Genomic DNA, 14,118 nt, shown 5'->3' on the forward strand with positions numbered 1-14,118 from the left:
ACATTAGGTATTAGTAAACGTTTATAATCTATCAAAATGATTACAGGGCGATGTATATTCAATAGCTCCTCGTCTGCAAATCAATGGCTGCCAATGTGCACATTCAAACCATCCTGGTGGAGACCGGAAGAAACGGAATCCTGTTAGTTGGATTTTCCAACAAAAAAGTCCATTGAAAATGACGACAATGGCGACATCGTGTGGAATCTGTATGAATTGCATGCAGATCCATAATACATTTTGTGCTCTTTTAACAACCCATGAAAGTGACTTATGGAAATTATTTTTAGCTTTCAGAGAGCAGTTTTTCTTGCGTTTTTCAATGAAACACACGATCTGTTATAGTCACAGCCGTGATTTAACCAGTTTTAGAAACTTCAGAGTGTTTTCTATCCACACATACTAATCATATGCATATACTATATTCCTGGCATGAGTAGCAGGACGCTGAAAAGTTGCGCGATTTTTAACAGAATGTTCGAAAAAGGAAGGGGTAGACTTAAGAGGTACAACTTCAGAAGTACAAATGTGCTTAACTAGTCACATAATACGTTGCAGGAACTCACTGTGCAATAATAGTGTTATGTGATAAGAAAAAAAAAATTAGAAAAAAGCAGACATTGAATATCCCTTTAAGTATAGTGAAGTTATTAATTACACTTTGGTGTATCAATACATCCAGTCAATACAAAGATACAAACAAAGGAAAACACTCAGGGATTTTGCCTTTAGGCAAATGCTGACTTTAAAACAGTTACAGAGTTTAATGGCTGTGAAAGGAGAACACTGAGGATGGATCAACAACATTGTAGTTACTGCACCATACTAACCTAAATGACAGAGTAAAAAGAAGGAAGCCTGTACAGAATAAAAATATTCAAAAACATGCATCCTGTTTGCAATAAGGCACTAAAGTAAAACTGCAATAAATGTGGCAAAGAAAGAACTTGAACCTGATAACAAAGCGTTATGTTTGGGGCAAATCTAACAACACATCCTTGAGTATCACTCTTCAGATTTTCAAGCATGGTGGTGGCAGCATCATGTTATGGGTATGCTTGTCACGGCAAGGACTAGGGAGTAAAAATAAATGGAATATAGTTAAGCACAGGCAAAATCTTAGAGGAAAACCTGGTTCAGTCTGCTTTCCAACAGACACTGGGAGACAAATGAACATTTCAGCTGGACAATAACCTAAAATTCAAGGCCAAATATACATTGGAGTTGCTTATCACGATGACATTGAATGCTCCTGAGTGGCATAGTTACAGTTTTGACTTAAATAGGCTTCAAAATCTGTCAAGATTTGAAAATGGCTGTCTAGCAATGATCAACAACCAACTTGACAGAGCTTGAAGGGTTTGAAAAATAATAATGTGCATATATTGTACAATTCAGGTGTGCAAAGCTCTTAGACTTACCCAGAAGGATTCACAGCTGTAATCATTGGCAAATTTGATTCTAACATGACTCAGGGGTGTGAATACTTATGTAAATTGAATATTTCTGTATTTAATTTTCAATAAATGTGCAAATAATTCTGAAAGCATGTTTTCACTTTGTCATTTTGGGCTATTGTGTGTCGATGGGTGAGGGGAAAAAAAGAAGATTTAATCCATTTTGAATTCAGGCTGTAACACAACAAGATGTGGAATAAGTCAAGGGTTATGAATACATTCTGAAGGCAATGTAACTATTACCCTGGGTTTCCCCTGACCTTGTGACCTGACTAGGACTAACTCCAGGCCCAGAGGTTTTCCTAGTCAGGTCATGTGGTCAGGAAAAACTCCTGGCCTTACCTATGTAATACAGGGTCCTTATAGTTATGTTTGTTTTCCCAGGGGGACCGTGGGGAGATGGGCTTGCCTGGACCGCCAGGGGAAAAGGGGGCGATGGTAAGGAGTAAGTCTGGACCCCGTCTGTCTTCCAAGGGGCATTCAACTCTATATGGGTCGGGTAATGTTCCATGTGGGGGTCTAGGGTTAGGACAGGGTGTCATGTGGGGGCTTGGCGATAAGGAATGGGGTACTAAGATAGGTATCACTGAAAAAGAGTTATGTATTGAGCTTGTATATCTTGTATGAAATTACGTTTTTGTTAGGTCATACTGGCCGACTTCATGTTGAGATGAACTGTAGTGAGAAGAGTATTTATGTTGGATCTAAGTGTGCAGAAGTTTCCAAATAAGTTATTTTTATATCTAATCTCAATACAAGCCTCTCAACTCAATACCCAGTATGGTAAAAGCAGAAACATTTGCTTACACAGCTGAAAGACAGCTGGAGGTGCATCTTCAGGTAACTGCCAAAATAATGGAAACAGTGAGTGATACAAGTATATTGAAAGCAGGTTCATCCACACAGGTGTGGTTCCTGAGTTAATTAAAAGCAATTAATATCCCATTATGCTTAGGGCCATGTATAAACATTTTGGGCTGGCCATTATTTTGACTGCCATGGCTATGCCCCCAAAGTATAACAATGCCCCCATCCACAAGGCACGATTGGTCACTGAATGGTTTGATAAGTCACCAGATCTCAAACCAATTTAACACTTATGGGAAATTCTGGGGTGGTGCCTAAAGACAGTGTTTTCCACCACTATCAACGAAACACCAAATTATGGAATTTCTGGTGGAAGAATGGTGTCGCATCCCTCCAGTAGAATCTATGCCAAGGCGCATTGATGCTGTTTTGGCTTGTGGTGGCCCAAGCCCAATTAAAACACTTTATGTTGGTGTTTCCCTTATTTTGGCAATTATCTGTGGTCACTAGAGATTCCATGGCACTTATTGTAAGAGTAGGAGTGTGAACCCCGGTGTCCTGGTTAAATTCCCAATCTGGCCCACATATCATCATGGCCAACTAATGATCCCCAGCTTCCAATTGGCTCATTCATCCCCCCTCCTATCCCCTGTAACTATTCCCGCTGTCGTTGCTGTATGTAGAATGTGTTCTCAGTCAACTTAGTTGTTTTTACTCAAGCTGTTTATTGTATGACAACTGGAGTAGGCCAGATACAGTATAACTCCGTACCTAAACTAACAAACTGTCCAGTCAGCCACATCATGCAGGCTAAGAATAGATACATTACGTCAAAATTGTTGAACAGACAACATATTGTCAATAGTCACCAGTTCACTTTCAGTATTATTTAGAGTATGTAAAAAAGGGGTTACATGGGTTTGAAGTATGATGGATGTCTTCATGGTGTTGTGGTGTTCTGTCTGTCTATCAGGGTCATCCCGGAACTCCTGGAGAGTGTGGCCCCTCTGGACCTCTAGGGATACCAGTAAGTAAAGCCTGCTCACTTTACCTTTCTGGGACCGGTTTCCCGGACCCAGATTAAGCCTAATCCTGGACTAAAAACAACTTTCAATGGAGATTTTTGTTGTTGTCCATGGAGTAGTCTTAAATTGGGTCTTTCAAACCGGCCCATAAGGTTATGGTACCATTTTAAACGTCCTGTGCCCTCTAGATTTACGAGAACAAACCCCATCACACCAAAACTACTCTAATATGCCATCCTTTGTCATTTGCATTTGGCGGTCTAAGGCACTGCATCTCAGTGCAAGAGGTGTCACTATGGTACCTGGTTCGAATCCAGGCTCTATCACATCTGGCTGTGATTGGGAGTGCACAATTGGCCCAGCGTCGTTCGGGTTTGGCTGGAGTAGGCCGCCATTGTAAATAAGAATTTGTTGACTTGCCTAGTTAAATAAAGGTTCAATAAAATAAAATACAGCATGGCAGAATGAACTCAGAAGCAAGACATCACTGCTGTAAACAGAAACTGAATCACAAACTGAATGAGACTTCAAGTTAGAACTTGTGTTCTATTTGGCACATCATCTTAGCATAGAGTGAGTGTAGTTTATTAAAGTGTCTTTCAAGGTCAGACTAGAACTCAAAGTCTACTACCCATTCTGGCTCCTCAAAGGTCTGTTGCCTTTCTTGTTTGGAATCCAGCTACGTAAACATAGCCAATAAAGGTCTGTAACGAGGCCCATATAGTAACACCGCTAAGTCCTTTTTACTCTTCGCTCATTTGGAGACCAAAGAAAATAGTTTTTCACACAAAGGGGAGGTTGGGAGAAATTCCTCCTAGCACATACCTCTGTTGATGGGGAGTGAGAGTGACAGTCATTCATTCAAACAGGCAGCTGTAAACGTTTCTTTAGTACCTCTGGCTAAAGCTAATGCAGCTCCCACCCTTTTGCCTTTATAGCATGTCTACATGTCTCTAGTCTCTTTACGCCGTGCACTGACATCACACAAGTTGTGGCAAGACATGCCGGACTGTCTCAGAGCCGCTTTCGCAAACTGCACGGAAGACAGCAGGCGAGTACTTTACTCTAAAAGGTGGAACATACTCTTCAACTTCTGACCAGGTGTCCTTTGAAAAGGACATGCTTCATCTCAATAGAATCTCTTTTACAAGCACGACTAAAACACATGTCCTTCAAGTGCATGATCTCAGCTCGTTGGTCATGATAGGGATGAATGGCATTCACTAGCATCCTGGAGACCCAGTCCAACTCTCATTAGTCAGTCCTGCAACTCGTCTCAGTGAGTGTTGTAACGTTATTGCCTTCAGTCATATAATTGTGTTGTAATGTTCTTCCTCCTGCAGGGCCAAGCCGGATCAAGGGGTCTCGGTGGGATCAGAGGAATCAAAGGCAGGAGGGTAAGGAATAAGGTTTCCTCTTTAAGCATCTGTACTTTCTGCTATGAATTGCTATGGTTGTCATGAACTTGCTGTGCAACACAAGGTGGCATTGACGTGGATCAGTGGTCACCAACCTTTTCTGAGCCAAGATCACTTTCGCAGTCAAAATGCCAGCCGAAATCTACCGCTCAAATAGTTTTTTTTAACATGACTTAAAAACTGTAACATTAACCGAATAAAACAGTTCTGTAGGAATGAGGTTTAGGCAGTAGGCTAAATACATTATCACAGCATATTGGCAATATGCCTGGCCTGTCAATATTGTTAAGTTCAGAGTGTCTCTGAACTTACAATGCCTAGCCCCAAGTCGTTATATATTTTTAAAAAGTATTGTGCATTTTGCTATTTGTCTCATGACTCCTGCATGCTTTGACTACGAACTTTCTTTACCCAACCGTGGGACAGACTATGTTTGTTCCCACACTCGGGACTCTGACTCTCTATTGGTTACACAGATTTTTGGCCTCCCATCCCATTCTAACCACTTCTCGCCGGCTTTGTATTCATGTTACCTGATGAAATTGCTGTACAATATGATCTTGTTGCCATCTGATGCACATTCAGATGTCATAAATCAACACTGTCCTATGCCGTGCCTTGATTGTATTACTGTTGATGATATCTGGAAATGTGCATGTACACCCTGGCCCATCTACAGTTGCTTGCCCCAATTCTGACTTGTGCTCTGATATCTGCTTCACTGATTTCTGCTCCAGTAAAAGCCTGGGTTTTCTGTGCCTTAACAATAGAAGCTTATTACCTAAAATTGATCAATTGAAAGTGTGAGTTCACAGCTCCAATCCAGATGTGTTGGTCATTACTGAGACGTGGCTGAGGAAGAGTGTTTTGAATACTGATGTTAACCTTTCTGGTTATAACCTTTTTCGACAAGACAGGTCTTCCAAAGGTGGGGGAGTGGCATTCTTTACCAAGGATTACCTTCAGTGCTCGGTTGTCTCCACCAAATCTTTCCCCAAACAATTTCATTTGCTGGTTTTATGTATTAAACTATCAAATAGCTCTTTGTTGACTGTTGCTGGGTGCCATCGTCCTCCATCAGCACCGGCCTGTACCCTACCTGCCCTAACTTCTCTTGGCCCCTTACACCAAGTCTGAATTTGTCCTGCTAGATGACATAAACTGCGACATGCTTAAACCACCTGACCTAGTCCTAAAGCAATGGAAATCCCAAAATCTTTCTCAGATTATTACCAATCCGACAAGGTATGACTCCAAGCACCCAGAAAAGACTCATCTTCTTGATGTTATCCTACAAATAATCCTAATAGGTATATGTCTGGTGTTTTCTGTAATGACCTTAGCGAGCACTGTTTTATAGCCCGTGTTCGTAATGGCTGCTCAGTGAAACGACCTGTCCTGATTTGTCATAGACGCTTGCTAAAAAACTTGAATGAGCAAGCTTTCCTTCATGAACTGGCCTCTGTAAAATGGTATAGAATCAGCTTGATCCCCTCTGTCAAAGACGCTGGGACCTTCTTTTTTATATTTTCAGTGGTATTGTTAACAAACACGCCCCCATAATGAAAATTATAATTAAAAACAGGTTCAGCCCCTGGTTCGACCGTGAGTCGAGTTACTCCACTTCAAGAATTCCATTTGGCGAAAGGCTCAGCACATGCATACTCTGGCTCTTGTTCAGGCAAATGAGAAATAGGTGCATTTAGGCTATTCGGAGGGCCAAAGTTAGTCACTTTAAGGAGCAGTTCTCTCTCTGTGGGTCTAACCCCAAGAAGTTCTGGAAAACTGTTAAAGACCTGGAGAATAAACCCTCCTCCTCACAGCTGCCCATGTCCTTTAAAGTTGATGTGGTCATTACTGACAAGAAGCACATGGCTGAGCTCTTTAATCACCACTTCATTTAAGCCAGGATTCCTATTTGACTCAGCCATGCCTCCTTGCCTGTCCAACATTTCCTCATCTCCCACCCCTTCTAATGCGACTATCCCCAATGCTTCTCCCTCTTCTTCCCTTGCCCCGCTACAAAGTTTCTCCCTGCAGGCAGTCACTGAGTCTGAGGTGCCAAAGGAGCTCCTGAAACATGACCCCCAAAAAACATCTGGGTCAGATGGTTTAGACCCTTTCTTCAAGGTGACTTCCCCTATCATCGCCAGGCCTATCTTCAAACTCTTTAACCTGTCTCTTCTTTCTGGGGAGGTTCCCATTGCTTGGAAGGCAGCCACAGGTCATCCATTATTAAAGGGGGGGGGGGGGATCAAGCTGATCCTAACTGTTATAGGCCTATTTCTATTTTTCCCTGTTTATCAAATGTGTTGGAAATCAACTGACTGGCTTTCTTGATGTCTATAGTATTCTCTCTGGTATGCAATCTGGTTTCCACTCAGGTTATGGATGTGTCACTGCAACCTTAAAGATCCTCAATGAGATCACCATTGCCCTTGATTCTAAGCAATGTTGTGCTGCTATTTTTATTGACTTGACCAAGGCTTTTGATACGGTAGACAATTCTGTTCTTGTGGGCTGGCTCAGGAGTATTGGTGTCTCTGAGGGGTCTTTGGTTTGCTAACTACCGCTCTCAAAGAGTGCAGTGTATAAAGTAAAGAATTATGCTGTCTCAGCCCCTGCTTGCCACCAAGGGAGTACCCTAAGGATCAATCCCTGGCCCTATGCTCTTCTGAATTTACATCAATAACAATGCTCAGGCAGTAGGAACCTCTCCCATCAATTTATATGCAGATGATACAGTCTTATACTCAGCTGGCCATCCCAGGAGTTTGTGTTAAAGGTTCGAGCTTTGATAACAAAATAGATCAGTTGATGTAGAACTTGCGAGGCACTGCAGAGCTTAAATTGAAATAATTCGCTTTTTTATTTTACTGGACTGATGGTATCTGCTTCTAATGGTGATGGTGCTTTCAAGACAACTGGGAACTCCGAAAATAACAAGATCAAATCATGATGTCCGTAATCGTCAGGTCGGAAAGTTGGAGTTCTAGAAAGATGCCAGAGTTTCCGACTTGGAATTCCGACTTGGAGTTCAAAACGATTTTTCCCAGTCTAATCTCGTTATTTCCGAGTACTCAGTTGTCTTGAACGCACTGAAGTCGGATAGTTCTGAGTTCCCAGTTGTTTTGAACACGGCATTAGTCTCAGCAGAGGGAGAGAGCAGCAGAGGGTCTGCCTCTCACGGTCCCTGCTCTCTCCTTCCTTTCCTCCGGTGATACTGACCAGAGAGATGGGACATCGTCTTTCACCTAATGGCGAAACTCAAGTTGCACCGAATCTGCCTCATGCGCAAATTCATGTTGTTCCTATGGCCAGAGAAAGTGAAGTATTCCTCAATATTAAAATAGACACGACGAGCTGCTGATAATAATACAAATGCAGGCTTATCGATACACTTGGCTACTAATTAATTGCAGCTGCAGCATGAGTGTTTTATGTTTTGGAATAGTGTTGAATAAAAACAGTGTTAAAAGTGCTGAATAAAAACTTTAACATGAACTTACTCATAAAAACAGCAGCTCTTTGCTGTATTGTTTGACAGTCTCTCTCCGTGGTCATGGTTTTAAAAGTTATCAAATCTTACGTAGGCTAGCATCAAACTTATCTGTGGCCGTGGTCCTGGAAGCTCTGTAGGCACGGTGATGTGAGCTATCCAATTGACCAGCGCAGTAAGCACCCACGATTTAGCCACAGAACTCCCGGTTCGCCAGGCAGGCGGAGTTTGTCTTTTCAGACAAATTTAAATTGTTCAAAATGGGTACAATTTGCTTACCCGATGCGCAGGGCTTCTGAATCAAGTGCACCTGCCACCAACAATTGTGATCAGCCAGTTAGCAACCACTGATTTAGATGGAAATCTGGACACAACATTCATTGAACATTATACTGTAGATATGCTAGTGTGAGAGAACCAATATAGTACAACAAAGTACAATATACTACAACATACTGCCTGGATAAAGGGTTACCTCACCATTTACTGCACTGTAGGACTGCTCAACTGTGTGACTGAGCTCTCTAATATGCATAAGTGGTATCATTTGGGGATATTGTTTAATCATTTTGCATAACTTGTTTAATATTCGAAGCAATCACAGATTGAATACTTAATAACCTATAATAGCCGTTAATTATAAAAAAGGTCTATAAAAATTAACCATAGAAGATCAATGCAATTAAACTCAGATGTAGCACATTAAGCGATGGAAAAGGGGCAGAGATTCTTTGGTGGTGAAACAATCTTCTTACAGTATATCAGTATTCACAAATCCGTATTCATAAAGTACCTCCAATACAGATTTACCCAAACCCTGCCAGACAGTGATATCCTTTAGATCAGCAAAGCACCACCAACAAAGATCTGCAATGACTCCAGAAGCCAGTACCACAACAGCCTGGGGAGAGAGATGATAGATTCAGTATGTGTCTGAGAAAGAACGAAGTAAAACAATCATATCTTATATAGGGCAGGGAAGTACCACAAACAAAGATCTGCCCTGACTCAGACCCTGCCAGATAATACCACAGCGGCACTGGGGAGAGAGATGAGACATACCATACTTCTCCAACAACAGATAACACTGTTTACGCAATAGCATCATTCCAAGTCCTCCTTTGTTAATTGTGTGTTTGCTGCATATGTTGAGGTTGGACAGGCGAAGCCAGTGAGGCTTTGAATTAGGTTAGAGAGGAACAAGGAGGTTATACATTCAGCTCTGTCGTGGACTCTAACCCCCTCTGGTGTGAGTTATCTTCATGACTCTTCAATCCTCAAGGGATGCATTTCGTTGAATCCTATGTGTGCAATTACCAAGCACATGTTGGCCACCTTGAATCATTGACCTCAACCGTACACCCAGTCTCTAAGACCAAGAGCCGTAGCATTCACAGAGATGAAAATGAACGAGGGGCACAGCAGTAACACATGGTCTGGTTGACTAGATACGATGCAGAACGAATCATGTCATTCCCTGTTAGTGGAGAGAATGGACCAGTGTCGTGAGGGAAGAATCGTCCGCGTCATGATCATCTCTGCTCCAAAAGAAACAGGACCGGCCATTTCCCATCAATCAAATGTATTTATAAAGCCCTTTTTATATTAGCAGTTGTCACAAAGTGCTTATACAGAAACAAAGCCTATAATCCCAGAGAGCAAGCAATGCAGATGTAGAAGCACGGTGGCTAGGAAAAACTCACTAGAAAGGCTGGAACCTAGAAAGAAACCTGAAGAGGAACCAGGCTGTGCTGACTGAAGATTATAAGAGTACACGTTCCTCTTCTGGCTGTGCTGGCTGAAGATTATAAGAGTACATGGCCAATAAGTCTAGATCGTTCTTCAAGATGTTCAAACATTCATGGATGACCAGCAGGGTCAAATAATAATCACAGTGGTCATGGAGGGTGTAGCAGGTCAGCACATCAGGAGTAAACGTCAGTTTGCTTTTCATAGCCAAGCATTCAGAGGTCAAGACAGCAGGTGTGGTAAAGAGAGAGAGGAGGGGGTCGAAACAGCATGTCCGGGAAAAGGTAGCACGACAAGGTAGCACGACTGGTGAAAAGGTTAGGATTCCATAGCCGCAGGCAGAACCACAGAAACTGGATCAGCAGCACGAAGGTGGATTGGGGACGGGGACAGCCAGGAGTTGTCAGGCCAGGTAGTCCTGAGGCATGGTCTTAGTGCTCAGGTCCTCCGGGAGAGGAAAGAGAGAGAGAGACAGATGGGAGAACTCAGCAAACTGTATGACTGTATTTACATTATTGTCTGTTCCTGTGCCATGCAGTAGAGTACCCTCATCAGCAGATGTACTGGACTGCTGAAACTCCCAAGATCACTGAAATGTCTTTGGGGATATCAGGGCTGTCCTAGCAGTACTATCTACTCTGAGCCCAATTCACTGTTGGATATGGCTCCCAGAACTATTTCCCCTGTGGCTATCCATCTATCAACTTTTCCAAGTATCAGAATAGTATCTAATCTCCTATGTACTCATGCTAGATGCCTGAAGCACATGGATAGAATTTCTTAAAATGTTTATCAAAATGAATAGGAATTTGTGAAACCATTCAATTATATGACTACATTTTTCCACAGTGATCCTAGTATGGAGCCGTATAGGCATTCACATCTAATAGGTAGGGTCAGATGGAAAGGTCGTGACAGGATTAGTCAGCAGTCAGATGGAAAGGTCATGACAGGTCATGATTAGTCAGCAGTAAGACTCTAGTCTTGTAAAGGTCATATGTTCTCTGTGTGACACTGTTCCCGAATGTTCAGTTGAATACCATGGTCATACAATAGCTGATCTTGGAAAAAAGAACATAGACATCAGTGTGCATTGTATAGGGAAAACCACGAGCGTTTACTGAACCAACCACAGTCACATCTCCCTCTGTCTCCAATAATACCTCTTTCTTCTCAGTAACCATGGATTTGTGTTTTTAAGCAATTTCCCAAATGAACACTGTCATTAGGATGGGAAGTGTGAACATTTAGACGTTTGTTAAAGCCTTTCTGACTGAAGTGCCCTTCATGGTGAAGAGAATACTTCATATTTCATCAATTAATCTCTCTCTTTCTGTCTCTCTTTCTTTCTCGTTTCTCGCTCCCCCCTCTCTCCTACAGGGTCCGAGGGGTCCTGATGGTCCAGCTGGGGAGAAGGGGTCAGTTGGCGGAAAGGTGAGGATGAAGTTCAAAGCTCATATGTCAAAGTCTACACTATTAATACAGTATTTCTGCTCCATAGCTCCACTTCATCTGACTTGACTCAGTTACTGAATGCTACGACCTTTACGGAACGCACTAGCCACAGCCAATGGAAAACATGGATACTGCCACAGCCGCGGGAAGATGTTTTGAGTTGGGGGAGCCTTAAAAAACCCATATCATGCAATTCTGTGTCATTTAGGCCTACGTGACAAAAGACATCAGAATATTTTTTTATACTACACAAATGACTGAAATGTGTGGCTACTCTAACACTGTCAAACAGATCAATACAAATGAACTGGTCTTGACCTGGCCCGGGCTAATGGAAAAAAGGGAGACGCAGATTGTACAATATTAGAAGAAAATATACTGTATATTATAGGCTACTAAATCAACTTTCCAGGGGCACTGACTCACCCAATGATGAAGATAGCATGAATATGCGTAGCCTAGGCTTTTGACTGGTGATCGTCTCAAGATGGGCCTGAGCTACTATCAAAATCAGTGAGTTGTGAAAAAAAATGGTAGCTTCGACTGACAGATTAGTCTTCTCTTTTCAGCAGTAGGCATTTGCTCTACCAAAATTGTATTTAGAAATTTGTGAAAGGCCTATTGCTATTCACTGAAAGTGCGAAGAGAATGCATAGAAAGAATCCATAGAACAAAAGTGCCCATTCAAGTCAGGACTGGCAGCCATTTTCAATGAACGCATGAGTTTACCAGTCAAATTGCCAGGGTGAGCCAAAACCCTTCCATGGATTATATTTCTATGGCTGCAACGCAACAAGTTGTTCGATATTTGGCCAGCATGCTGCCCAAATTCAGTCAGTGTTCAGACAGGAGTAATTATACAGTATAATTTGGCAAAATTATTTCAATTTATCAGGGAGTGCTGCAGTACCCTCAGCACCCCTACTTCACGTGGCAATGGACTGCAATGCGGCATTGGTTTAGGTCTTAAATTTATACCTAAATATGTCCATATAAGAGTTTTTCAATTGGCTTTGTTCACAAGTCTTTAAATAGTTTTGATTATTTTCAACATCTGAAGGACACTTTTTACTCAAGGGGGGAATCTAGGACAAGAGCTCTTATGTGTAAAGTGTGTAAAGCTGTAAGTGAGATTGACACGTGTTTTCTTACAGGGTCCTGATGGTCCACCAGGAAAATTTGGCTTCCCAGGGGAGATGGTACGTACAGGCAATTTCAAGATCCCTATGTTTTTAATAACAGTTTTTGCTCATACCCTCATACTCATGGCTATGTCCAACTCATGGGCTTTTGGGTATAGTCTTTCCTACCTTACTTTGCATGTTGACTTTGCACGCTTTACCCCTCATTTAGTGTTCACATCATTTCCTGGCTGGTAATGAACAGTGTAGGACTATGAGTGCCCATTCCTATCATGTTCAACTTGTTAACACATTTTCATTAGAGGTTCCAATGGCCCAATGGCTCATTTAGTTAGAGTGTGATGCTTTAAAGTTACAACGCTAAGGTTGTGGGTTTAATTCTTGTATGGGACATTCACACATACTAAATACATGAATTGAATGTTAACCGTGCGTCACTTTGGATAAATGTGTCTTCGGAACAACCATAATGTTTCCGCTTAATGACCATATTATGTGCTTGATATTCATTTCAACCCTTATTTCTCTCCATGTTATTTTGCTCCAGGGAAATATTGGGGAGCCCGGGGAAGCTGGGCCTAAAGGATTTCCAGTAAGTGATTGGGGCTAACAGAGTGCTCTTTTAGGTTAATCATGCCTTTAGGGTGGACACAGGTTGGAGGGGCAACCATTAGCAATGGAAAAAGAGAGGCTTGTGTGTAGCATGTAGGGCATGCAGTTGTATAACTATTCTCCACGTCGTTGCTGTAAATGTTTTCTCAGTCAACTTACCTGGTAAAATATGGGGGGAAATATACTGTATAAAGAATATGGGGGAAAATAAATAAAGAATATGAAGTTGAGAGTTGCTATGGGTTTGTGGACAAACATTAACTATGGGAAAAGAGAGTCTTGTGAGTAGCACTTAGTACATTAAAGCTGTGTATGAATAGGCCTCCCAAGTGGGGCAGCGGTCTAAGATCCGTCACTACAGATCCGGGTTCAATCCCGGGCTGTGTCGCAGCCGGCCACAACCGGGAGACCCATGAGGCGGCGCAAAGTTGGCCCAGCGTCATCTTGGGTTATGGGAGGGTTTGGCTGGCCGGGATGTCCTTGTCCCATCATGCTCTAGCGTGATGGGTGCTCTCCTGTGGCGGGCCTGGGTGCATGCACAGGACACGGTTGCCATTTGAACAGTGTTTCCTCTGACACATTGGTGTGGCTGGCTTCCGGGTTAAGCGAGCATTGTGTCAAGAAGCATTGCGGCTTGGCAGGGTAGTGTTTTGGAGGACGCATGGCTCTCGACCTTTGTCTCTCCCGAGTCCATACGGGAGTTGCAGCGATGGGACAAGACAAGACTGTAACTACCAATTGGATATCATGAAATTGGGGATAAAAAGGGGTGAGATGTGTATAGTGGAAATGGTCTGTCTTCCTGTGACCTTAGTTAAATGCTATCTGCATTTATAACAACTGGGTTTATATTATTTCAGGGTCGCCAAGGACTCTCAGGACCTCCGGGTGCCAAAGGAATAGCAGGAGAGCTGGTAAGTCCTTTTATGTCTAAATATTTGTAGGGTTTATCTG

At 42.4% G+C, this 14,118-nt stretch overlaps 1 protein-coding gene across 1 annotated transcript in view; it reads left to right on the forward strand.

Moving 5' to 3' along the window:
- Window positions 1-14,118, forward strand: part of LOC139411179 (collagen, type XXVII, alpha 1b) — a 136,154-nt gene that overhangs the window by 100,014 nt on the left and 22,022 nt on the right. Inside the window, exons 26-32 of the mRNA XM_071157097.1 lie at window positions 1,842-1,895; window positions 3,238-3,291; window positions 4,633-4,686; window positions 11,336-11,389; window positions 12,565-12,609; window positions 13,100-13,144; window positions 14,025-14,078. Of these exons, the coding sequence (XP_071013198.1) occupies window positions 1,842-1,895; window positions 3,238-3,291; window positions 4,633-4,686; window positions 11,336-11,389; window positions 12,565-12,609; window positions 13,100-13,144; window positions 14,025-14,078 (360 nt within the window). The remainder of the gene's footprint in view (window positions 1-1,841; window positions 1,896-3,237; window positions 3,292-4,632; window positions 4,687-11,335; window positions 11,390-12,564; window positions 12,610-13,099; window positions 13,145-14,024; window positions 14,079-14,118) is intronic.

This window comes from Oncorhynchus clarkii, chromosome 6 (assembly GCF_045791955.1).
Source record: "Oncorhynchus clarkii lewisi isolate Uvic-CL-2024 chromosome 6, UVic_Ocla_1.0, whole genome shotgun sequence".
NCBI classification, from domain to species: Eukaryota; Metazoa; Chordata; class Actinopteri; order Salmoniformes; family Salmonidae; genus Oncorhynchus; species Oncorhynchus clarkii.